General features: G+C 45.6%; 1 protein-coding gene across 2 annotated transcripts in view; it reads right to left on the bottom strand.

Annotated features, from left to right (window-relative positions):
• Positions 1 to 26,915, bottom strand: part of YTHDC2 (YTH N6-methyladenosine RNA binding protein C2) — a 272,381-nt gene that overhangs the window by 59,613 nt on the left and 185,853 nt on the right. For both annotated transcript variants that reach the window (XM_069752951.1, XM_069752942.1), the window contains 2 exons: positions 25,814 to 25,940; positions 25,532 to 25,737 (listed from right to left, as the gene is read on the bottom strand). In XM_069752951.1, the coding sequence (XP_069609052.1) occupies positions 25,532 to 25,737; positions 25,814 to 25,940 (333 nt within the window). The remainder of the gene's footprint in view (positions 1 to 25,531; positions 25,738 to 25,813; positions 25,941 to 26,915) is intronic.

Below are 26,915 nucleotides of genomic sequence, written 5' to 3'. Positions count from 1 at the left end.
CCGAGACTTCCAATATAGGCCGCAAAAGATCCAGACAGGAACGCCGGTCTGAGTCCTCTTCTCATTCCATCTCGCCCCACGGCCCTTCTCTGCGGTCGACCTCCCCTGAGTCAGGCGAGGCGTTCTCAGATGCGCCTTCGGAGGATATTTCAGAACTGGACCCGAATCAAATCTCTAGCATGAGGGATATGGTTCAGAACCTCATTGGAGCGATAAATCAGACCTGTGGCATCAAAGACTCTTCTACGGAACCCACAGATCAGGCGGTTTCGTTAAGACGGTCAAAACCACCTTCCAAGTTTTTCGCTCCTCACCCTGAATTTGAGGAGATCCTGACCAGAGAAAGAGAGAACCCGACCAGACGCTTTCAGAGACGAAAGCGCCTTGGCGTTTTATATCCTTTATCTCCGGAGCTCATCGCTAATTGGACTGCTACTCCTTCGGTGGATCCTCCAGTTTCCAGGCTGTCCACCAACACGGTCCTTCCGCTATTCGGCGGAGCATCTCTGAAAGACTTTAACGATAGTCATTGAATCCTTTGCGAAGTCAGGCTTCGAAGCGGCTGCGTCTACTCTTTGCCCGGCCTTTGCTTCCATATGGGTCTCAAAATCAATTTCCGAATGGGCCAAACAACTCCGTCGGGGCATCCTGGACAGGGCCCCATCTGGACAGCTGGCAGAGCTTGCCAACCAGATTTCCCATGCGAGTGAATACCTGGTCTCCGCTTCCCTGGATGCGCGTCTTGTGCGGCTCAGGCGTCCAGCAATGCTGTGGCCATCTGTCGGAACGTTTGGCTCAAGGCCTGGCAGGCGGGCTTCAAAAAAGTCCCTTACCAGCCTGCCTTTTCAGGGTTCACGTCTCTTTGGTTCTAAGCTGGACCAAATCATTAAGGACGCCACCGGGGGCACAAGTTCCCTTCTTACCTAGTCTAAACCTTGCCGCCCTCCTCCTAGGCGGCAATTTCGGTCCTTCCGGCCCTTTCGTGGCGTCAGATTCCTTTTCCCAACAGCAGTGGCCACAGGCACGTCAAGATTAGAAGGTATCCTTTAGACCCACTCCTTCCTGGCCTCCTCGCTACTCCCAAGGTAGATCCTCCAGTTCTAGGTCTGGAAGGTCCACCTCAGCAAGACTCACGACAAGACCCCAGCCCACTTCACAGGCTGGGCGGCCGTCTCCTCTTCTTCAGAGATGTCTGGATCTTCTCAGTAGAGGACGCATGGGTCAGGGAAGTTGTATCTTCGGGATACAAAATAGAGTTCGTTTCACGGCCCCGGGATTGTTTCTTCGAATCCCCACCTCCAAGAGACCCCGCTCTAGTTCCGGGTTTCTTTGCAGCCATCGCTTCTCTCCTCAAATCCGGGGTAATCGTTCCAGTCCCAGAAAAGGAAGGGTTTACAGGGTTCTATTCGAATCTTTTTGTCGTACCGAAAAAAGACGGCAAGGTTCGTCCCATTCTGGATCTCAAATTGATGACTTCGTTCAGTAATTGCTTCCATGGGGGCTTAGGAGTTCCTGTGCTCCATAGATATCACCAATTCCTGCGTTTTGCAGTACTTCAGGAGCATTTTCAGTTCGTCGCCCTGCCGTTCGGTCTCGCAACCGCTCCCAGGGTTTTCACAAAGATCATGGCAGCGCTGATAGCCATCTTGAGGGTCAGGGACTTGGTACTTTTTCCGTACCTCGACGATATTCTCATTAAGGCTCCGTCCTTTTCTCAGGCTTGTCAACAGGAAGAAATCCTGTCTTGTTCCCTCTCAGCACCTCGTTTATCTGGGCATGCTCTTCGACACTCGTCAGACCAGAGTCTTCCTTCCGGAAGACAAGAGCTCCATCCATCGCCGGGAGGTTCGCCTGCTCCAGGGTCCTCGGCTTCCCTCCTTCCGATCGGCAATGAAGGTTCAGGGGAGGATGGTTGCAACATCTGAAGCGATTCCCTTCGCCCAATTTCACTCAAAACTTCTTCAGCGGGCTATTCAATCACAGTGGGACAGGTCTGTCTTCTTCCTGGATCGTCCGATGCGGCTTTCCCTTTGGGTCAAATGGTCCCTCAACTGGTGGCTGACGTCACAAAACCTCTCATCTCCCAGGTCTGTCCATCCAGTTCACTGGCAGGTGGTGACGACGGGACGCCAGCCTGCTCGGCTGGGGTGCAGTGTTTCGTCACCTGACTGTTCAGGGTCGTTGGTCGACGCAGGAGTCATCTCTGCCGATCAATGTCCTCAAGATTCGGGCCATCTTTCTGTCTCTCCTTCACTGGGAAAACATTCTCAAGGGTCTGCCAATTCGAAACCAGATGGACAATGCCACAGAAGTGGCATATGTCAACCACTAGAGGGGGACTTGGAGTTCTCTGGCCTCGGCAGAGGTATCCAAGATCCTCCTTTGGGCAGAGGCAACGATCCCGGTGATATCCGCGGTGCATATCCCTGGCATGTACAATTGAGCCGCTGACTTTCTCAGCCGCGAGGGCCTCGCGGCAGGGGAATGGTCCTTGCATCAGGAGGTCTTCCATCAGATTTGTCTTCGATGGGGAACCCCGGATGTGGACCTCACGGCGTCCCGACTCAACAGGAAGGTCCCTCGGTTCATCTCCAGGTCCCTCGATCTTCTCGCAGTGGGCGTCGACGCTCTGGGCATTCCTTGGTCGCAATTCGTCCTCCCCTATCTGTTTCCACCCCTACCCTTGCTTCCCAAGCTGTTGAAAAAGATCAAGGCAAAAGGGGTGCCGGTCATGCTGATCACCCAGGATTCGCCCAGGAGATCTTGGTTTGCAGAGATCGTCAATCTTCTCACAGACGCCCCCTGGCGGCTTCCAGACAGACCCGATCTGCTGTCTCAGGGTCCAATCTGCCACCCGAATTCTCGGTTGCTCAGTTTAACGGCGTGGCTGAGCGTCAGGCCTTTCGGATCAGGCGATTCACACTATGATCCCGGCTACGAAGCCTTCGTCTACCAGGATCTACTATCGTACCTGGAAGGCTTACTTCCGTTGGTGCGAGTCCAACCACGTTTCACCTAAGTCTTTTTCCCTTCCTTCCATTTTGGCCTTCCAACCACGTCCAACCTATGTCCTTTTCCCTTCCTTCCATTTTGGCCTTCCTTCAGGCAGGACTGGATGCAGGCCTTGCCCTTAGTTCTGAGCTCTCCATCTTCTTCCAGAAGACTTTATCTTCTCGGCCACAGGTCAAGACCTTCCTTCAGGGAGTAGCCCATGCTGTCCCTCCGTACAGGGCGCCTGTGGACCCATGGGATCTCAATCTTGTGCTGGAGGTGCTGAGGGGTCCCCCCTTTGAGCCACTCAGGGAGGTTTCCCTGTCAGTCTCATTTTGGAAGGTGGACTTTCTTGTGGACATCACCTCTATCCGGCGCATTTCCGAGTTGGCGCCCCTTTCTTACCGGCCTCCTTTCTTGGTGGTCCTGAAGCCTCCGCCTTCCTTCCTAAAGTGGTTTCCACCTTCCACCTCAACGAGGACATCGTCCTACCTTCCTTTTGTCCAGCTCCGACCCATCTCCTGGAGCGATCGTTGAAAAAGCTGGACCTCGTCAGGGTGGTGAGGATCTATCTGGCTAGAATGGCCTCTTTCCGGAAGACGGACTCTTTTTTCGTCATTCCTGATGGCACGCGTAGAGGCCTGCCGGCTTCCAAGGTGACTATTGCTCGCTGGATCAGAACGGCAATTTTGGAGGCTTACCGGGTCAGGAACAGAGTGCCCCCTCCTGGGATTAAGGATCACTCTACCCGGGCAGTCGGTGCCTCCTAGGCGATGCAATACAGGGCTTCCGCCCTACAGCTTTGCAAGGCGGCAACCTGGTCTTCCATCCACACGTTCGCCAAATATTACAAGGTCCATACCTATGCTTCGGCGGACGCCAGCCTAGGCAGAAGGATCTTGCAGGCGGCAGTGGTGAGTCCTCTGACCTGATGGAAGTCTGTTTTTCCCACCCCAGGGACTGCTTTGGGACGTCCCATGGTTCCTGTGTCCCCCAATGAGGCGATAGAGAAAACAAGATTTTTTGGTTGCTTACCGTAAAATCTGTTTCTCGGAGGCTTCGTTGGGGGACACAGCACCCTCCCATATTATTCAGTTCCTGCTGTTCTGTGACTGTTCTCATGTTTACAGTTCTCATGTTTGTGGTTATGTTATTTCAACCTTACTGTTTTTTTCTCCTACTGCTTTCTCACTAACTGAAGTTCATAATGCCAGTCGGTGTGGTGTACACTGCAGAGGAGGAGCTAACTTTTTTTGTGCATAGTGTCAGCCTCCTAGTGGCAGCAGCATACACCCATGGTTCCTGTGTCCCCCAATGAAGGTTCCGAGAAACAGATTTTACAGTAAGCAACCAAAAAATCCTGTTTTTAGATTTTACCCACCACAGTCAGTGGTTTATCAGATACAGGGATGTAGCCTCATAGCACAGTCCCTTAGCATACAGTGTACTTACTTATTATGTATAAGGGTATGTGCACACGTTCAGGTTTTTTTGCGATAAAAACGCTATAAAAACTCATACATGCATACATTATGCATCCTATCATTTAGAATGCATTCTGCATGTTTTGTGCACATTGATGCGTTTTTTTCCGCGAAAAAACACATTGCGGTAAAAAAAAGCAGCATGTTCATTAATTTTGCGGATTTTCTGTGTTTTTCCCGCTATTCTATGCATTTGGGAAAAAACGCACAAAAAACGCACCAAAAACGCGTCAAAAACGCATGAAAAAACGCGAAAAAAACGCATGTGGATTTCTGGCAGAAATGTCCGGTTTTTGTCAGGAAAATTTCTGCAAGAATCCTGACGTGTGCACATACCCTTACACTGTCATTAGTTACATAGTTTCCTCTTTTCTTATGTGTCACACCGTCCCTTATTGCATACCATCCTCTCTAGTTATATATTGTACTGTCCCTTATTATATAGCTTCCTCTGCTGTTATGTACAGTGCTGTCTCTTACACAGTGTATTCTTGCTATTGTTGTTATTCACAGCGCCTTCTCTTATTGCATAGTCCCCTCTCTTGTAAGATATAAATTGACAGCTGATGGAGCAGCCGGTGACCAGACGACCAGTCCATCAGCACCTCCATTAGAAAAGAAGCTTTCCCATGCTCCATCAGCCATCATTGAATTATATATCTAACAAGACAGGGCGGTATGTAATAAAGACAGGGTTCTATATAATCCGATATGAAAGGGACGGTGCTGTACATAACAAGAGGGGGCACTGTGTAATAAGTGACGGCAATATACATAACAAAGCTATGTAATATCTATATATATATATAATTGTCTAAGGGGTACTTCCGTCTTTCTGTCTGTAACTTCCATCAAGGAAATCCCGCGTCGCTGATTGGTCTCGCCAGCTGCCTGTCCTGGCTGTCGTGACCAATCAGCGACGGGCATAGTCCTGCCGAGAATTAGTCCCCCCCTACACTCCCGTCCAGTCAGTGCTCACACAGGGTTAATGACAGCTTTAACGAACCGCGTTATGCCGCGAGTAATGCACTCCGTTAATGCTGCTAATAACCCTGTGTGACCAACTTTTTACTATTGATGCTGCCTATGCAGCATCAATAGTAAAAAGATCTAATGTTAAAAATAATAACAAAAAACTGCTATTCTCACCTTCCGTCGTCCGCCGAGCAGTGAGCGCCTGCCAACAGCTTCCGTTCCCAGAGAAGCATTGCGAAATTACCAGAAGACTTAGCGGTCTCGCGAGACCGCTACGTCATCTGGGTAATTTCGCAATTCATCTTGGGAACGGAAGCTGGTGCCAGTCGCGCGCGCATGGACACAGCTTCGATGGACCCCAGGTGGGTGAGTATATAACTATTTTTTATTTTAATTATTTTAGATAACAGGGATATGGTGCCCACACTGCTGTATACTACGTGTTATGTGTTATATACTGTGTGGCTGCTATATACTACGTGGCTGTGTTATATAATACGTGGGTTGTGATATGTATAGCGTGCGCTGTGTTATATACTACGTGGGCTGTGTTATATCCTACGTGGTCAATGTTATATACAAAGTGGGCAGTGCTATATACTATGTGGGCAATGTTATATACTGTGTGGGCTGTGTTATATACTGCATGGCTGCTATATACTACGTGGCCAGTGTTATATACTATGTGGGCAATGTTATATACTATGTGGGCAGTGTTATATACTACGTAGGCTGTGTTATATACTACGTAGGCTGTGTTATATACCGCGTGCTCTGTGTTATATACTATGTGGGAAATGTTATATACTGCATGGGCTGTGTTATATACTGTGTGGCCTGTATTAACGCATCGGGTATTCAAGAACATGTCGTGGCCTGTGCTATATACTATGTGGCTGCTATATACATACATACATATTCTAGTATACCCGATGCGTTAGAATTGGGCCACCATCTAGTATGTATATATATATATATATATATATATATATATATATATACATACATACACTAGATGGTGGCCCGATTCTAACGCATCGGGTATTCTAGAATATGTATGTGTATATGTATATAGCAGCCACATAGTATATAGCAGAGGCAACGTAGTATATAGCAAATACTACATGGCCTGCGCTATATACGATGTGGCTGCTATATACATACATACATATTGTAGAATACCCGATGCGTTAATACAGGCCACGCAGTATATAACACAGCCCAAACAGTATATAACACAGCCCACATACTATATAACACAACCCACGCAGTATATAACAGCCACGCATAATATAACACAGGCGACGTAGTATATAATACAGGCCACACAGTATATCACATAGCCCATGGAGTATATAACACAGCCCAAGTACTATATAACACAGCCCACGCAGTATATAGCAGCTACACAGTATATAACACAGGCGACGCAGTATATAGCAGCCACGCAGTATATAACACAGGCGACACAGTGTATAACACAGCTCCCGTAACATATAGCACAGGGCACGTAGCATATAGCACAGGGCACGTAGCATATAGCACAGCCCACGGAGTATATCACACAGCCCACGGAGTATATAGCAGCCACGCGGTATATAACACTGCCCACGCAGTTTTTAGCAGTGTGGGCACCATATCCCTGTTAAAAAAATAATTAAAATAAAAAATAGTTATATACTCACCCCCTGGGTTCCAGCGAAACTCTGGCAATGCACGCGCGCCTGCCGCGGTCTCGCAAGAAGATGGCGGCCGGCGGGAGCGCATCGTCAGACAACAGAAGTTGAGCATAGCAGGTTTTTTGTTTTTTTATTATTTTTAACATTACATCTTTTTACTATTTATGCTGCATAGGCAGCATCAATAGTAAAAAAGTTGGGGACACACAGGGTTAATAGCAGCGGTAACGGAGTGCGGTATCCGCGGCCCGTTACCGCTGGCATTAACCCTGTGTGAGCGGTGAATGGAGGGGATTACGGAGCGGGCGCCGGGCACTGACTGCAGGGGAGTAGGGGACGATGACTGGAGGGGATTAAGGAGCGGGCGCCAGGCACTGACTGCGGGGAGTAGGAGAGGGACTAATCGGACTGTGCCCATCGCTGATTGGTCGCGGCAGCCATGACAGGCAGCTGGCGAGACCAATCAGCGACGCGGGATTTCCGTTACGGAAGTTGCCGACAGAAAGACAGAAGTACCCCTTAGACAATTATATATATAAATATATATATATCTACTATATAATTGTCTAAGGGTCATTTCCGTCTTTCTGTCTGTCTGTAACGGAAATCCCAAGTCGCTGATTGGTCACGGCAAAACAGCCACGACCAATCAGCGACGGGCACAGTCCGGCGGCAAAATGGCCACTCGTTACTCCCCGCAAGTCAGTGCCCGCTGCATAATCCCCTCCAGTCAGCGCTCTCAAAGGGTTCATGGCAGCGTTAAAGAACCGCGTTATGCTGCGGTGTAACGCACTCCGTTAACGCTGCTATTAACCTGTGTGACCAACTTTTTACTATTGATGCTGCCTATGCAGCATCAATAGTAAAAAGATCTAATGTTAAAAATAATAAAAAAACTAAAAAATAGTTATATACTCACCCTCCGTCGGCCCCTCGGATCCAGAACAGGCCTTTCCCGCTCCTCGTGACGCCCCGGTGACCTCTCCATGCATTGCGGTCTCGCGAGATGATGACGTAGTGGTCTCGCGAGACCGCTACGTCATCATCTCGCGAGACCGCAATGCACTCTTGGGACTGGAGCGCGCGAGGAGCATCGGTAAACGCTTCGCCTGGATCCGGGCCCAACGGAAGGCAAGTATATAACAATTTTTTATTTTAATTCTTTTTTTTTTTTTTTTTAAAGGGATATGATGCCCAGAGAATAGAAAAAGGCGTTCCAGCTCCGTAAAACTTCCAAACTTTATTTCTTCATTAAAAATGTATACAGCAGATCCTTGCCTTGGTGCGAAAGTATGAATGCAGAGTACATGCGACGCGTTTCGATCTAAACGATCTTACTCAATGCATGGTTTTTTGGAGACTGCGGTGATTGTTAAACGCTAGCGGACCAATCCATTTGCTGGTGCAAGTCACGTGACTATTACTGCAGGTCCTGTGCGCCCAAACTTCACCGCAGCTGCAAAAGATTTGCAACAACTAAACCAAGGTAAAGTAACAATACCGAACAGAAAATACTAAAAAAATAATATAAATATAGCTAAAACATACAATCAATGATACAATGAGAAACTAGCAATAATGGTACATGATCTCATTTTTGCGATTTAAACCGAGTGGGTGTCTAGTTCTCAGATTGTAGATCCAGAAATCTTCTCTGGTTAGAAGCGGTCTCTTAACATCTCCACCCCGCTGTGATAAATTGACATGCTCTATGCCCTGAATCATCATCATAGATATATCTCCTCCATGGTGCACATTAAAATGTTTTGCAACGGCTGATATATTTCTACCAAGAGTGTCACTCCTCCCTAGGTCCCTCAGATGCTCAGATATTCTAGTTTTCAACTTTCTAGTTGTACAACCTATATATGCTACATTGCATTCGGTGCAATCGATTTTGTAAACTACGTTCCTAGTGTGACAGTTAATAAAACTTTTCATATGATGGATTTGAGTTTTATCCCTATCCTGAAACGTGTTTTTTACAAATGCATTCCGACAAGTACTGCAAGCAGCGACACCACACTTATAGAAGCCCTTACATTCAAGCCATGTTTTTGAAACCGGCTGCGATGAAACACAGCTCGGCGACAGAGAGTTGCCAATGGTCGGCGCAATTCTCACCACAACATTGAGACCGTCTTTAAGAATTTCAGAGAGAGAATCATCTTCTTTCAATAAAGGTAACCTTTTTAAAATTAGGTTCTTAATTTCCTGAAACTGAGTGCTATATTGAAAGGTTTTTTCTTTCTAATTTCTTTTTCTCTTTTTTTTTTTTTTTTATTTTGTTTCAAAAACATGGCTTGCAAAACATTTTAATGTGCACCATGGAGGAGATATATCTATGATGATGATTCAGGGCATAGAGCATGTCAATTTATCACAGCGGGGTGGAGATGTTAAGAGACCGCTTCTAACCAGAGAAGCTTTCTGGATCTACAATCTGAGAACTAGACACCCACTCGGTTTAAATCGCAAAAATGAGATCATGTACCATTATTGCTAGTTTCTCATTGTATCATTGATTGTATGTTTTAGCTATATTTATATTATTTTTTTAGTATTTTCTGTTCGGTATTGTTACTTTACCTTGGTTTAGTTGTTGTAAATCTTTTGCAGCTGCGGTGAAGTTTGCGCGCACAGGACCTGCAGTAATATTCACGTGACTTGCACCAGAAAATGGATTGGTCCGCTAGCGTTTAACAATCACCGCAGTCTCCAAAAAACCATGCATTGAGTAAGATCGTTTAGATCGAAACGCGTCGCATGTACTCTGCATTCATACTTTCGCACCAAGGCAAGGATCTGCTGTATACATTTTTAACCCTCCGTCACATACAACTGATCTGACAGGCGCTTCTCTTTTACTTTCATTTCTCCTTCCTCACCAGATTGTGAGGAAACCCCCTCCCTCCAGGTAGTCTCCTGTCTCTTGAAGGTCTGTGAAACCTGATATCACAGTTGGATTTCAGAGCTTCAGGGGAGAGGATATAGCTGCACAGATCTCTCAGGCTCATTGTATGTGAATACGTCACATTCAGTAAGGTTGGTATTTTATGTTTTTATTCATCACAATAGTTTATTTAGCTTGTTTTATGAATGTATAGCACAAAATGTGAGGATATTTCATAGAAATAAGGGAGATTTTATAAAAGAAAGTGTGCTGCTCAGGCATATACAGTAGTTCCCTAACATTCCTTCTCTTGTTTCAGATTATCTGCTGAAATGGAGAGGAAAATGTACAATTTATCCAAACAACTTGATGTTGAGGAAGTAACAAACATGCTGTTAGATGATAGAGACCTCACACTGAATGAGAATTTAGGAGAGGAAAGTGAGATTGATTCTCATGATGAGGTGGAAGAATGTGTCCTGGATTCTGAAACAGAGCAAGATGGTGACAGTGGTGAGGATGAAGAAGTTGGATCATATTATATTGGAAAAGATAAAAATACTAAATGGAACAACAAGCAATTCCAGAAAAAACGTAGGGAACTTTTAAACATTATTACTCACCTTCCTGCAGTAATAGGAACTGCACGTAATGCAAAAACTGCAGTTGAATGCTGGAACAGTATATTTACAGATGACATTCTGGACTCTATTGTCACATATACCAACCAATATATAGACATTATAAAGGACAAGTACATCTGCAACAGAACCATCAAGCCCACAGATGAAATAGAACTGCGTGCTTTTTTTGGATTACTGTACCTTGCAGGAGCTTATAGGGCAAATAGACAAAGTTTGGAGGAACTTTGGGGTAAAGATGGGGATGGAGTTGAAAAATTTAGCCTTGTTATGTCCATAAACAGATTCAAGATTCTAATTCGTTGCCTTCGGTTTGACGACAGAACTACCCGAACCGAACGCAAAACACATGACCGACTTGCTCCAATTCGTGATATATTTCAAAGATTTGTTGTAAACTGTAAACAAAGTTATTACCCTGGAGAGAATCTCACTATTGACGAAATGCTCCCTGGTTTTCGTGGTAGATGTGCCTTTCGTCAATATATTCCATCAAAGCCAAACAAATATGGAATAAAAATGTATGCCCTTGTTGATGCCAGTAAGACCTACACTTACAACCTGGAAGTTTATGCAGGAAAACAACCAGAAGGTCCTTACTGTGTGAGCAACAAACCCATTGATGTTGTAAAAAGACTGGCTGAACCCTTATTTGGATCGGGTCGCAATATTACAGCTGACAATTGGTTTACAAGTTGTGATCTAATTGATTATCTGAAAATTCAGAAGCTGTCATATGTGGGAACTGTAAGAAAAAACAAAAGGGAATTGCCGCCACAGTTTGTAAGTGTGAAAGAGAGACAACAGTACAGCAGTATGTTTGCATTCCATAATGGAAAGGCTTTAGTTTTCTATGTACCACATGCCAAAAAAATCGTACTTCTTCTATCAACACTTCATGATGATGCTGCCATCGATCCTGGGACTGGGGCAGAAAAAAACATTTTACAATGCCACCAAAGGGGGTGTGGATACAGCAGATCAGATGTGCTCCACTTTCAACGTCAGCAGAAACATCAAACGCTGGCCAATGGTCATATTTTTTGCTATGTTGAATTTGGGTGGTATAAATTCACAAGTAATTTATCTTGAAAACAAGCTTGAACCACTCCGTAGACGATTGTATCTGAAAAAATTGGCCCATGAACTAGTACTTGGAGAGCTACGCAGGAGAAGCGTGAAAACAATCGGTATCCCCTCTCGCCTTCAAGTTCAGCTCAAAAGGTTCCGCCCAGAAGATGATGGTGAAAAGTCACTATCTGCACCACCTCACAAAAGAAGGAGATGCACCACCTGCCAAACGGAAAGCGGAACCAGAAGGCTTTCAAATTATGAATGTCTCAAATGTCATAAAGCAATTTGCCTGACACATGCAAAAATGGTGTGTAATTCTTGCTATTTGCTCTGCAAGTGTGACTTTTCTGGGGAAACCTCAGCATCTACTTCTGATTGAATATGTTTTTAATAGTACTTAAGGTACCTTAAAATTAAGTTTGTGTTCAAAAATTTTCTTTGTACATTTTTTTGAGAGAGTCGAACTGGGGACTATTTGGCGGGAGTTTTGAAAAGTTTGTATTTCATAGTTATTAGTTTTATGTTAAGTAAATGTTTTTTTTTGCAGCTGATTATGTGTAGTCTCTTTTATTACATCCCTATGAAGGTCACTGATCACTTTTAGAGCACTGAAATTGCAAACATTAGATATTATAGGTATTTTTCCAGCAGGCGCCTGACAGGCACATTGTATGTGAACTCGTTAGTACGAATATTGTATGTGACGGAGGGTAAGAAATAAAGTTTGGAAGTTTTACGGAGCTGTAACGCCTTTTTCTATTCTCTCCACTATATTCACTCATCCTGGTCCGAGATGAAGTTCCGTGCACCTGCGTGGATCGGTGAGCTGGCTGTGGCTGTTTAGTCTTTTTATCTTTGATATGATGCCCACATTGCTATATACTATATGGGCTGTGCAATATACTACGTGGGCTCTTCAATATACCACGTGGGGTGTGTTATATACTACGTGGGCTGTGCTATATACTACGTGGGCTGTGCTATATACTACGTGGGCTGTGCTATATACTACGTGGGCTGTGTTATATACTACGTGGCTGTGCTATATATTCTGTGGGCTGTGCAATATACTACGTGGGCTGTGCTATATACTACGTGGGCTGTGCTATATACTACGTGGGCTGTGCTATATACTACGTGGGCTGTGCTATATACTACGTGGGCTGTGCTATATACTACGTGGGCTGTGCTATATACTACGTGGGCTGTGCTATATACTACGTGGGCTGTGCTATATACTACATGGGCTGTGCTATATACTACATGGGCTGTGCTACATACTACGTGAGCTGTGCTACATACTACGTGGGCTGTGCTATATACTACGTGGGCTGTGCTATATACTACGTGGGCTGTGCTATACACTACGTGGGCTGTGTTATACACTACGTGGGCGGTGTTATATACTACGTGGCTGTGCTATATATTCCGTGGGCTGTGCAATATACTACGTGGGCTGTGCAATATACTCCGTGGGCTGTGCTATATACTATGTGGCTGTGCTATATATTCCATGGGCTGTGCTATATACTACGTGGGCTGTGCTATATACTACGTGGCTGTGCTATATACTACGTGGGCTGTGCAATATACTACGTGGGCTGTGCTATATACTACGTGGGCTGTGCAATATACTACGTGGGCTGTGCAATATACTACGTGGGCTGTGCTATATACTACGTGGGCTGTGCTATATACTACGTGGGCTGTGCTATATACTACGTGGGCTGTGCTATATACTACGTGGCTGTGCTATATATTCCGTGGGCTGTGCAATATACTACGTGGGCTGTGCAATATACTACGTGGGCTGTGCTATATACTACGTGGGCTGTGCTATATACTACGTGGGCTGTGCTATATACTACGTGGGCTGTGCTATACACTACGTGGGCTGTGCTATACACTACGTAGGCTGTTATATACTGCATACGTGGGCTGTTATATACTACGTGGCTGTTATATGCTATGTGGGCTGTTATACACTCCGTGGGCTGTGCTATATACTATGTGGCTGTGCTATATATTCCGTGGGCTGTGCTATATACTACGTGGGCTGTGCTATATACTACGTGGCTGTGCTATATACTACGTGGGCTGTGCAATATACTACGTGGGCTGTGCAATATACTACGTGGGCTGTGCTATATACTACGTGGGCTGTGCTATATACTACGTGGCTGTGCTATATACTACGTGGGCTGTGCAATATACTACGTGGGCTGTGCTATATACTACGTGGGCTGTGCTATATACTACGTGGGCTGTGCTATATACTACGTGGGCTGTGCTATATACTACGTGGGCTGTGCTATACACTACGTGGGCTGTGCTATACACTACGTGGGCTGTGTTATACACTATGTGGGCTGTGTTATACACTACGTGGGCTGTGTTATATACTGCATACATGGGCTGTTATAAACTACGTGGCTGTGTTATATGCTATGTGGGTTGTTATACACTCCGTGGGCTGTGCTACATACTACGTGGCTGTGCTAAAAAATCCGTGGACTGTGCAATATACTACGTGGCTGTGCAATATACTACGTGGCTATGCTATATACTACGTGGCCGGCCGCAAACAATCAGCGTCAGGCGCAGTCCGGCCACGAATTGGCGCGGGATTTGAACCACGCGTCGCTATATATATATATATATATATATATATATATATATATATATATATATATATATATATACACACAGTATATATACATACATACACCCACACACACACAGTGTGCAGCATTATTAGGAAAGTTTTATTTTAGAGGATTATTTTTATTATTGATCAACAACTATGCTCTCAATCAACCCAAAAGACTCATAAATGTCAAATCTTAATATTTTTGGAAGTTGGGGTGCGTTTTTTTTTAGATTTGGCTATCTAAGGAGGATATCGGTTTGTGCAGGTAACTATTACTCTGCAGAATTATTGGGCAACTTAATAAAAACCAAATATATTCCCATATCACTTGTTTATTTTTACCAAGTAAACCAATATAACTGCGCAAAATTTAGAAATAAACATTTCTGACATGCAAAAACAAAACCCCCAAAAATTAGAGACCGATATAGCCACCTTTCCTTATGATGACACTCAATAGCCTTCCATCCATAGATTCTGTCAGTTGCTTGATCTGTTTACGATCAACATTGCGTGCAGAAGCCACCACAGCCTCCCAGACACTGTTCCGAGAGGTGGACTGTTTTCCCTCCCTGTAGATCTCACATTTTATGAGGGACCATAGGTTCTCTATGGGCTTCAGATCAGGGGAACAAGGGGTCATGTCATTATTTTTTTTTCTTTGAGACCTTTACTGGCCAGCCACGCTGTGGAGTAGTTGGAGGCATGTGATGGAGCATTGTCCTGCATGAAAATCATGTTTTTTTTTTAACGATACCGACTTCTTCCTGTACCACTGCTTGGAGAAGTTGTCTTCCAGAAACTGGCAGTAGGTCTGGGAGTTGAGCTTCACTCCATCCTCAACCCGAAAACGTCCCACAAGTTCATCTTTGATGATACCAGCCCATACCAGTACCCCACCTCCACCTTGCTGGCGTCCGAGTCGGAGTGGAGCTCTCTGCCCTTTACTGATCCAGCCTCTGACCCATCCATCTGGTCCATCAAGAGTCACTCTCAATTCATCAGTCCATAAAACCTTTGAAAAGTCAGTCTTAAGATATTTCTTGGCCCAGTCATGACATTTTCTCTTATGTTTCTTGTTCAAAGGTGGTCGTTTTTCAGCCTTCCTTACCTTGGCCATGTCCCTAATTATCGCACACCTTGTGTTTTTGTTACTCTAGTATTGTTGCAGCTCTGAAATATGGCAAAACTGGTGGCAAATGGCATCTTCACACTTGATTTTCCTCAATTTATGGCCTGTTATTTTGCGCCTTTTTTGCCCAACACGCTTCTTGCGACCCTGTTGGCTATTTGCCATGAAACGCTTGATTGTTCGGTGATCACGCTTCAAAAGTTTGGCAATTTCAAGACTGCTGCATCCCTCTGCAAGACATCTCACAATTTTGAACTTTTCAGAGCCCGTCAAATCTCTCTTCTGACCCATTTTGCCAAAGGAAAGGAAGTTGCCTATTAATTAAGCACACCTTATATAGGGTTTTGATCTCATTAGACAACACCCCTCCTCATTACAGAGATGCAAATCACCTGATTTATTTAATTGGTAGTTGGCTCTCAAGCCTGAACAGCTTGGAGTAGGACAACATATATAAAAAGTATCATGCGATCAAAATATAACTTGCCTAATAATTCTGCACACAGTGTATATACAGTATATATATATATACTGTATATACACTGTGTGCAGAATTATTAGGCAAGTTGTATTTTGATCGCATGATACTTTTTATATATGTTTACACATAAATATATATATATATATATATATATATATATATATATATATAATTGTCTAAGGGTTTTTCCGTCTGTCTGTCTTGGAAATCCCGCGTCTCTGATTCAGCGACGGGTACAGCGACGATGATGTCATAATGGTTGCCATGGCGACGATGATGTCATAAAGGTTGCCTCGACCAATCAGCGACGGGCACAGTCTGCCGCGAATTCTGGAATCATCATTGTCCATATACTACGGGACATGCATATTCTAGAATACCCGATGCGTTAGAATCGGGCCACAATCTAGTATATATATAATTGTCTAAGGGTTTTTCCGTCTGTCTGTCTGTCCTGGAAATCCCGCGTCTCCGATTGGTCGAGGCCGCCAGGCCAATCAGCGACGGGCACAGCGACGATGATGTCATAAAGGTTGCCTCGACCAATCAGCAACGGGCACAGTCTGCCGCGAATTCGCCTCGACCAATCAGCGACGGGCACAGTATCGACGTAGATGTCATAATGGTTGCCATGGCGACGATGATGTCATAAAGGTTGCCTCGACCAATTAGCGACGGGCGTACATTCCCACTGAAGGCATCAAAACTATGGATTAACACGTGAAATTATATACTTAACAAAAAAAGTGTGAAACAACTGAAATTACAGTATTTTCCGGCGTATAAGATGACTTTTTAACCCCTGAAAATCTTCTTAAAAGTCGGGGGTCGTCTTATACACCGGGAGTAGTCTTGTACGCCAGGTGCAGACCAATGTGTATATGGTGGGTGGGGGGAGTGGTCCCGATGACGAAGGAAAGTGTGAGTGGAGTATCCCCCTATTACTTCATTGTAGCAGCGTGGGGTCTCTCTGCTAGGGAGCGGCGGCTACTTCTCTTTGTGCCGTGTGGGTGCTGTGCTGTGGGGCGGCGTATTTTCTTGCAGCGTCAGGGCTCTGTGCTGTGGGGCGGCGGCGTATCTACGTGCAGAGTCGGGGCACCTCCGGCATTTCCCAATTCCTGAAAGCCCGGAGGCACCGGCAGCTCCATTGCTGCGATGCGGTGGCCTCCGGGAAAATGGCCGCTGGGGGCGGCGCATGCTCAGATTCAGATCTCAGCCCCTTCCTGCTGAAAAACCGGGTTGGAGGGGGGGAGAAAAAATCGATTTTGTAACCGGAGGACACCAGATCCCTGACCCACTCGTCGTGAAATACGGCGAGCCAGGCATGACGGAACAGGAGAAGGCGTCCGCCAACTTTGCTGGTGTCGACCAGACGGGATTGTGAGTCATTTGGAAGATGATGATTGGGGTCTGGATCCCCTGTACCTAGATTGTGTGGAGCGGCCCCTCCAGGAACGGTTGGGCCTGTATGAAGCCTGAGGGCTCTTGTCTCTGGCGGCACGGCACCCCGAACCAGGGGAACTGGCCGATGAATGCCATGAGTAGGAGCCACGAAAGGGCCGAAACCGGGCCTGTGGCTGCTGTCAGAACATTTGTCTAAATCTCTGCTGGGAAAGGGAAGTACTTTTACGTCCCGTAGCGTCGGAAATCCGTTTGTCCATTATAATTGTGGAGGACAAAAGAGCAATCAGGTATAATAAAAGTAGAAAATTTATTGATACAAATTAAACACTACATCATAGTAAACAGTCACAACAAACATTTTTTGCAGGAAAAGACACCATAGAGCACCAAGGACTCCATACTAAATGCCAGGCTTAAAAAATATCATTCCATAGCATAAGGTGCAAGTGCAATATCAGCATTACATATAGGCGGCATACCCAAACACCCCATACCTAATGTCACCACATTTTATCAGACTAAGTAGTCCTGAGGTTAGGATGCTCACCTAAGGGCTCAAGTTGTGGAGTCCTGGACCGGGCGTGAGTGCCCCGACGCGCGTTTCGCGGGTGGAAAACCCCGCTTTTTCAAGGGGATTTAGCGTTTGCTCAACCAGGACCTTTTATTATCCTTTGAAGCATCAGCATGTGATGTCCGGCCAGCCAATCGCAGGGGGAATAGCGGCGCATGCGCCCTGTAGATCCAAAGCTCCCAGCAGATGGAGCAGGGCGTCGTCGTCATCTCTACAACAACTGTTAAGAGGAGACTTTGTGCAGCAGGCCTTCATGGTAAAATAGCTGCTAGGAAACCACTGCTAAGGACAGGCAACAAACAGAAGAGACTTGTTTGGGCTAAAGAACACAAGGAATGGACATTTGACCAGTGGAAATCTGTGCTTTCGTCTGATGAGTTCAAATTTGAGATCTTTGGTTCCAACCACCGTGTCTATGTGCGACGCAGAAAAGGTGAACTGATGGACTCTACATGCCTAGTTTCCACCGGGAAGCATGGAGGAGGAGGTGTGATGGTGTGGTGGTGCTTTGCTGGTGACACTGTTGGGGATTTATTCAAAATTGAAGGCATACTGAACCAGCATGGCTACCACAGCATCTTGTAGCGGCATGCTATTCCATCAGGTTTGCGTTTAGTTGGACCATCATTTATTTTTCAACAGGACAATGACCCCAAACACACCTCCAGGCTGTGTAAGTGTTACTTGACCAAGAAGGAGAGTGATGGGGTGCTACGCCAGATGACCTGGCCTCCAGTCACCAGACCTGAACCCAATTGAGATGGTTTGGGGTGAGCGGAACCGCAGAGTGAAGGCAAAAGGGCTAACAAGTGCTAAGCATCTCTGGGAACTCCTTCAAGATTGTTGGAAGACCATTCCCGGTGACTACCTCTTGAAGCTCATCAAGAGAATGCCAAGAGACATCATTTCAGTTGTTTCACACTTTTTTGTTAAGTATATAATTCCACATGTGTTAATTCATAGTTTTGATGCCTTCAGTGTGAATATACAATTTTCATAGTCATGAAAATACAGAAAAATATTTAAATGAGAAGGTGTGTCCAAACTTTTGGTCTGTACTGTATATAGCTTTGTCGCCATAAAAGTGGGGGGCCCAGACACATTTATTGCACAGGGGCCCCAAGCTTTCAGTGTCCGCACCTGAGAAGCAGACAATGGATTGCTTATATATGGTATATAATAAATATAATAGCTGGGAGCGTGGCCTGAGTGTCCATGTGAGCGGACGTGCAGCGGAGAGCTCCCGCGGTTGTACATTAGAGAATCCTGCAGAGCCGCCGCTGATCGGTTCCTGAGGGGGCTTACCGGCTGCGGGGAGACTTGGAGAGTCCGGCGGTGCAGAGCGGTAGCGCTGGAACCGGAGACCATGACTAGGAGAAGGCAGAAGGATGCGGGAGCCGGAGATGCAGGCGCAATCCAAGATGGCGCCGATACAAGGGAGAAGGCGGATAAGGAGAACGCCGCATGTAGGAAGCGCATGGAGGTGGCGGCAAAGCTCCAGCAGTTTGCGAGAGCGGAGGCCGCAGAGGAGGGAGCCAGAGCTGATACCGAGGAGGAGGAGGAGGAGGAGGAGGAGAGCCCAGCAGGAGCGCATGAGGTACAACAGGGGAGAAAGGAGAGCAATATGGCGGTGGCAGAAGGGGGACCTGAGGAAATGGCGCCAGAAGCTGAGCCTACCTTAAGGGACGTTTTTGCGCTGGTTTCTTCATGTAAACAGTCTCTGACCTTACAGATACAGGAGGTTAAGGGGGACACAGCCCAGATAAATGCAGCCATGCAGAAGATTGACAAACGAGTGGGGGAGGTGGAGGAGAGAGTGAGCACTGCAGAAGATCATATAGTGCAGCTGCAAAAAGCAGAGAAGAAGTTCACTCAAGCAATAGCTGAATTGGCTGCTAAAAATGAGGACCTTGAGAACAGGTCCAGAAGAAATAATATAGTGGGCATCCCTGAAAAAGCAGAAGGGAGGAATCCAACTGAATATATTGAAAACTGGCTGTTAGAGACTTTTGGAGACATGGCGCTAACAAAAGTGTTCGCGGTAGAGAGAGCGCATAGGGTCCCTCCGAAACCACCTGTCCCTGGAGCGAATCCCCGTACCATGCTTGTCAAAATTCTGAATTATAGAGACAGAGACATTATCCTGAGGAAGGCCAGAGACATGACGCATCTGACAGTTGAAGGCCAAAGGATTGCTATCTACCCAGACTATTCTGCTTTGGTGCAGAAACAACGGATGATGTTCACGGGTGTCAAGAGACGGCTGAGGGAGCTGGGAGTGCAGTACTCCATGATGTTCCCAGCAAGACTGAGGGTGGAGGCGTTTGATAAAATTCACTTTTTTCAGAAGCCGGAGGAGGCTACTCAGTGGATCGATATTAATGCTAAAAGACTTAAAGGAAAAGGAGACTGAAACTGTGGGAAGAGTCTAAATGTGTTTTCTTCTCTGTCAGTTGGGAAAGAATCTTGTGATTGATAACTCAGGGGATATGGGTGGTGAAGAAGGGAGTTGGATTGTAATCATTTAAAGTTAAAGTGATGTTGTAATGGCTGTTGGGAAAGGGGAAGGAAGGGTAAGCGGCATATTATAAGTGTTTGCAGGCTTCTTGCGTGTGTTGACAATTCTATGTCCTTTTTTTTTTTTTACAATTTTGAGATATGTTGTTTTTCAAAAAGCATAGAATCCTGTAATGTACGGTGGTGGGAGGAGGGTTGGGAAGGTAATGCCAAACGGAGTGTTCGCTATGGGCGATGATGCCCCACTCTTGAAAAGAGGTGGAATGGTTAGTTGTGAGGGGGGAGGGGTGGGAGGGGGAGTTGGGAGAGGGGGGGTAAGGGAAGTTAGACAGCTCGTGCTCAAGAATGATGATACTCTTAGTGAAGATGAGTCAATTGATGGGGACCCGTTTTAAGATTTTGTGCTGGAATGTGAGAGGCCTAGGGGAAAAATCCAGACGAGCCGCGAGTTTGCAATATGCAAGAGACCAACAGGCCTCAATGATATGCTTGCTGGAGACACATTTGGTAAGGGAAAAGGTGGATGTCTTAAATAGACGGTGGATTCAGAAGGGATATCACTCTACTTTCTCCACATATGCCAGAGGAGTCTCAATCTTGGTCCCAGCGGGAGTTCAGTATGAGGAGGTGAAGGTATGTGTGGATGTGGATGGGCAGTATGTACTAATACAGTGTATATTGTATGGAGTGATGATGTGCGTGGCTGCGGTGTATATTCCGCCTCCATACTCTAGCAGAAAGATTAGAGAAGTAATGGAGCGAGTGGAAAGATGGGGGCCGAAACCGTTGATGATTATCGGGGACCTAAATAACATCTGTGATGATTATTAGGACAAAAATAAAAACACCCAGAACAGGTCGGAGGGGCACATCACAACATTTGGCACCTATATACAGGAGATAGGTTTGATTGATCTTTGGAGGGTCAGACATATTGGGGAGAGAGGGTACTCATGTTATTCACCAGCGCATGCCACGCTCTCTAGAATTGATATGGCTCTGGGTAACAGGATCTTAGACACACTGGTTGGGGAGGTGAGATACCTGCCAAGGGCCTTATCGGACCATAGTCCAATTGAGGTGGAGGTTAGATTGGAGGGGGCACGCTCGCTAAGGGGGAGAGAATGGAAGATTCACCCTAATTGGCTACAGAGTATTGAATTGGAAAGTATAGGTCGGGAGGTGGCGGAGTTCTTTGTCTTAAATGATGGAAGCACAGACGCTCTTACGATTTGGGATGCAATGAAGGCGTATCTGAGAGGACTACTGTTTAGGGACATTAGTAGGTGTAAGCGGAAGACGAGGGAGGCAGAAAAGGCGGCAGTGGAGGAGTTGAAGGAGGCAGAGGATGGAATGGCTACACTGGGAACTCCCGAAGCAGGGAAAAGGATGAAAAATGCACAAAATCATTTGGAAAAAATTCTGTTGGACAAAGCTGAGAGGAAGCGGGAATTTCAAAGAGTGCTGTTTTATCAGGAGGGGGAAATGGTGGGACATATGCTGTCGTTGGTGGCTGCTGCTCAGAGAGGTTCTTCATACATACATTCACTGGAACCTGTAAGCGGGAGTAGAATAACGGAAACACCTGAGATTTTGAGGGCTTTTGCAGACTTCTATGCAGACTTATATTCCTCCCGGTTTGGTGAATCGGTCGAGGATACATTGACTTTCTTGGAGGGTCTGGATCTGCCGAGACTGAATGAGGCAGATAGGGAGAGCCTTGAGGCCCCTATCACTGAGGAGGAACTGAGTCGTGCATTAATGTCCATGGCTAATGGGAAGGCGCCTGGGGTTGATGGGCTACCCGCTGAGGTCTATAAAGGCCTGGCAGAAGTGCTGATTCCTAGATTAAAAATGGTACTGGAGGAAGCTAGGTCCCGAGGGTGCTTGCCAGCCTCTATGAGAGAGGCCATAATAGTGGTTATTCCAAAGGAGGATAAGGATTTGGGGAAACCGGAGTCATACCGCCCAATTTCCTTACTAACTATTGATGTCAAACTTCTGGCTAAGGTGTTAGCTATCCGTCTTTCTAGTGTCATTACGGGTCTGGTGCATCCGGACCAGTCTGGCTTTATGCCTGATAGGTCAACGGCGATTAACTTGCGGAGGTTATATGTAAATTTACAGGTGAAGTCTGACAACTGTGGTCAAAGAGTGATTGTGTCGCTAGATGCCCATAAGGCGTTTGACAGTGTTGAGTGGTGGTATCTTTGGCAGGTGTTGGAATGTATGGGGTTTGGTCCGCAGTTTGTGGCCTGGATAAAGCTGTTGTATTCATTACCGACGGCCAGAATTAGAGTGAACGGGGAGTTGTCTCAACCTATAGAGCTGGCTAGAGGCACCAAGCAGGGATGCCCGCTTTCACCTCTCCTGTTTGCCTTGGCTGTAGAGCCTCTTGCTGCTAAGATTCGGCAGTCCGATGGGGTCCCTGGGTTTAGGTATGGGGAAATTGAGGAAAAGATAGCGCTATATGCAGATGACGTTTTGCTGTTTCTGGCTGATCCGGACGATTCACTGAGAGGGGCCATTGAAATTGTTGAAAGATTTGGTACCGTATCGGGACTAACAATTAACTGGGGTAAATCGGTTCTCTTTAGGGTGGATGAAGTAGGAGAGAATGTGAGTGAGGCTGTTGGGGATGAGAGGCTTAAGGTGGTATCTCAATTTAAATACCTTGGAATATGGATTTCGATGCCAATTGGGGAGTTCCTACAGAGGAATTTGACTCCTGTTATGGGAGTACTCAAGGCGAAGGTCGATGCCTGGAATAAGCTACATCTATCGGTGGTCGGTAGGGTTAATCTTATTAAAATGGTCCTGATGCCTAAAATTCTATATGTTCTACATAATGCGCCAATTTGGATCCCTCGGGGGAAGTTCCGGCAGATTAATGCCCTCTTTAGAAATTTGATATGGGGGAGACACTATCCACGTATTAGCCTGGAGACGCTTCAGCGACCCAAGGAAGATGGTGGTTTGGCTTTGCCCAACCCGGAAATATATTTTCTTGCAGCCCAGAGTCAGCATTTGAAGGGCTGGGCGCGAGAGGCGTCATCCAGTGCAGTACAACACCTGATGGAAGGGGTGACAGGCCGACGGCCGGTGGTTCAATGTTTGGAAGACGGCTCCTTGGGAGCTTTAGGGAAATTATATCCAACCCTGTTCCCGATTCGTAAATTATGGAATAGATTGAGGCAGATTCGGGGGGTTACAGGGCTGACTAAATTTACACCGATATGGTGTAACAATAATTTAAAGGAATTTGAGGCTCTGGGAGGACTGATGGAGTGGCAGACTAAAGGAATTTGCTTTGTACACCAGATAATCCAACAACGAGCATTAAAACCCTTCTCCCAATTGCAGGTAGAGTTTGGTCTGAGATCCACAGGGGAATATCAGTATGCGCAGATGAGACATGCCTTTGGAGCTCAAAATAAGAAAGCTGACATCAGGATCCAAGAGGATATAGTTTTGGAGTATGTGTGTGGAGACGGGACTACAAGGGGAGTTATCTCTACCCTATATAAGGACCTTATTCACACGTATCTGCTAGATTTCCCTATAAAGGCAAGAGCCAAATGGGAGAGAGACGTGGGGCAGATAGAGAATGAGACCTGGGAATCGGTGATGGAGTGGGTTCCGCGACTATCTTTGAGTGAACAATACAGGCTCTCGCAGCTATATATTTTACACAGAGTATATCAATCTCCGGAAGTGCTACACAAAGCGGGATTGCGTGCTAACTCTGAGTGCCCGAGGTGTGCGAGTGAGAACGCAGGAATATACCACATGATGTGGACGTGTCCGAGGCTGGCTGCTTTTTGGGTGGTGGTTTTGAGCCGGGTAGAAGGTGCGTATAAGTGCAGAGTTCCAAGAGAGCCGATAATATGCTTGTTGGGATATGTGGAAGAGATTGGAGTAGACAACTCCTGGAAGATTGCTATCGCTAGGTTACTATATATGGCTAGAAAAGTGATAGCACGGAACTGAATAAAGGCAGAACCACCTGCGAGGAGGGAATTTCTCCAATATGTACAACATGGTCTAAAACTGGAAAAAGGGGTGTACAAAAAAAAGGGGGAAATTAGAAACGTTTAATAAAATGTGGTCTCCATGGCTCGAGATGGATTGAGGAGTAATAAAAGTAGGGAATCTTATGACTCGGATAGGGGTAATTTACCGGGGGCAGGGATGGTCTCAGGGGAGTATAGATTGAGAATTAGCTGTCTTATGGGGGGGGAGGGCTGTTGGGTATATGTGGGGGTTTATTAAAATAAAGAAAATGTGTATGTAACATGTTGCAATGTAAATGGTAATATGATGTTCTTCTTTTGTATATTGTTAATAAAAATCTATTTAAATCAAAAAATATAATAGCTGAGGTAGGGCACAATGTACAACATTCTGTGACTGGACAATCTATGAGAATAGCTGAACTAGCGCACATGGTAGAACTTTCTGTGACTGGACAATCTATGATAATAGCTGAACTAGCGCACAAGGTAGAAAGTTCTATGACTGGACAATCTATGAGAATAGCAGAACTGGCGCACAAGATAGAACGTTCTGTGACTGGACAATCTATGAGAATAGCTGAACTAGCGCACAAGGTAGAACATTTTATGACTGGACAATGTATGATAATAGCTGAACTAGTGCACAAGGTAGAATGTTCTGTGACTGGACAATATATGATAATAGCTGAACTAGTGCACAAGGTAGAACATTCTATGACTGGACAATCTATGATAATAGCTGAATTAGTGCACAAGGTAGAATGTTCTGTGACTGGACAATCTATGATAATAGCTGAACTAGCGCACAAGGTAGAACGTTCTGTGACTGGACAATCTATGACAATAGCTGAAGTAGTGCACAAGGTAGAACGTTCTGGACTGGACAATCTATGATAATAGCTGAACTAGCGCACAAGGTAGAACGTTCTGTGACTGGACAATTATGTAATAGAAAATGTGAACAACATTCAGAGCAAATAAATAAAACAATCCTATGATATCTGTGTGAAGAAACAACTTTACCTTCTTGTATTGTGGCAGGCTGAGGACTGAGGTAGGATGGAAGCGCACGCGCTTCTCTTTTTGGCTAGTAAGCAGCATATTCTCCCGGTCTACATGGATCAGGTTTGGATACATGCCAGCAACAAGGGCAGCTTTTACCACGGCCCAATTCTCAGAATTTGTATTCACGTCCCTTATGTCACCAGGTCCACGAGCCCTAACAAACCCTGCAAGAGAAAAGCCACGTATTCAGAGCAGCTGCGGTGACATTATTCTTAATGCTACACTTTATCATATGACTACCTGAAGCCCTGAGCTGCCCAAGAAGTTGAGTTCTCATGCCAATGATAATTTCCATTGTAGCCTGAGACAGAAAATTCTTCTCACAAAAAGCTCTCTCCCATCCATCACTTCGAGCCTTCTGCCAGGCCTGTAAAACATTACTAAGCGTATTAAGTTTTAGCATGCAACAAGGACATCTACAAAGGGTAGTAATTTACTTTATAATTGTAAAGGAATCACTTATCAGGTTTTTCCAAGTATAATGTAGAGACAGAGACCCTGATTCAATTGATGTGTCACTTAGTGCGCCGCTTCCTCTAGTTTTGATACAACCACTGTTTTATCAGCAGGAGTCATCACTAAAGGACTAGTAAACCTGCTGCCAGGTAGTCCTCCATATTCATGAGCTCTGTATAATGAGCTCTGTATAATTCCGTGCCCACCACTGATTTGCAGCTTTCTGCCTATGTACAGTGTACACAGCTTTCAATCAGTGGTTTGGGCAGGATTATATAGAGCTCAGCAATAACACAACTGATAGATCTGCAGCAGAGAAAACAGGTTTTCATCAAAGCTTGAAGCCACCAGCAAAGTAAAGGTACCGTCACACATAACGATATCGTTAACGATATCGTTGCTTTTTGTGACGTAGCTATGATATCGTTACCGAAATCGTTATGCGTGACAGCGACCAACGATCAGGCCCCTGCTGGGAGATCGTTGGTCGCTGGGGAATGATCAGAACTTTATTTTGGTCGCTGATCTCCCGCTGACATCGCTGAATCGGCGTGTGTGACGCCGATTCAGCGATGTCTTCACTGGTAACTGTTGCAGAGTGCGTCTTCTTGCAGTCACCGCTGTACTTAGGAAAGCTTCAATCAGCAAGATATCTTGAGTAAACAGTATTTACTTCATACTGGATAAACATGAGATACAATTCAGTGTCACACAGTCCGTGCACTGAAGACAACACATTCATGAAGAAAAGCAAAACCGAAAGTAAGAAAACAACCAACCACTGAGAGCTTCCCTCCCCACATTACAGCAAGTATATGACTTTACACACTATCGCCATCTGCTGTCTGGTTAGTATAAAGTCCTCCTTTCACTTATAATAAGTCCC

The sequence above is a fragment of the Ranitomeya imitator genome, chromosome 1 (genome assembly GCF_032444005.1).
Source record: "Ranitomeya imitator isolate aRanImi1 chromosome 1, aRanImi1.pri, whole genome shotgun sequence".
Classification (NCBI taxonomy): Eukaryota; Metazoa; Chordata; class Amphibia; order Anura; family Dendrobatidae; genus Ranitomeya; species Ranitomeya imitator.
The sequence above is the reverse complement of the archived record's forward strand: the minus strand, read 5'-3'. Positions and strand labels throughout refer to the sequence as shown.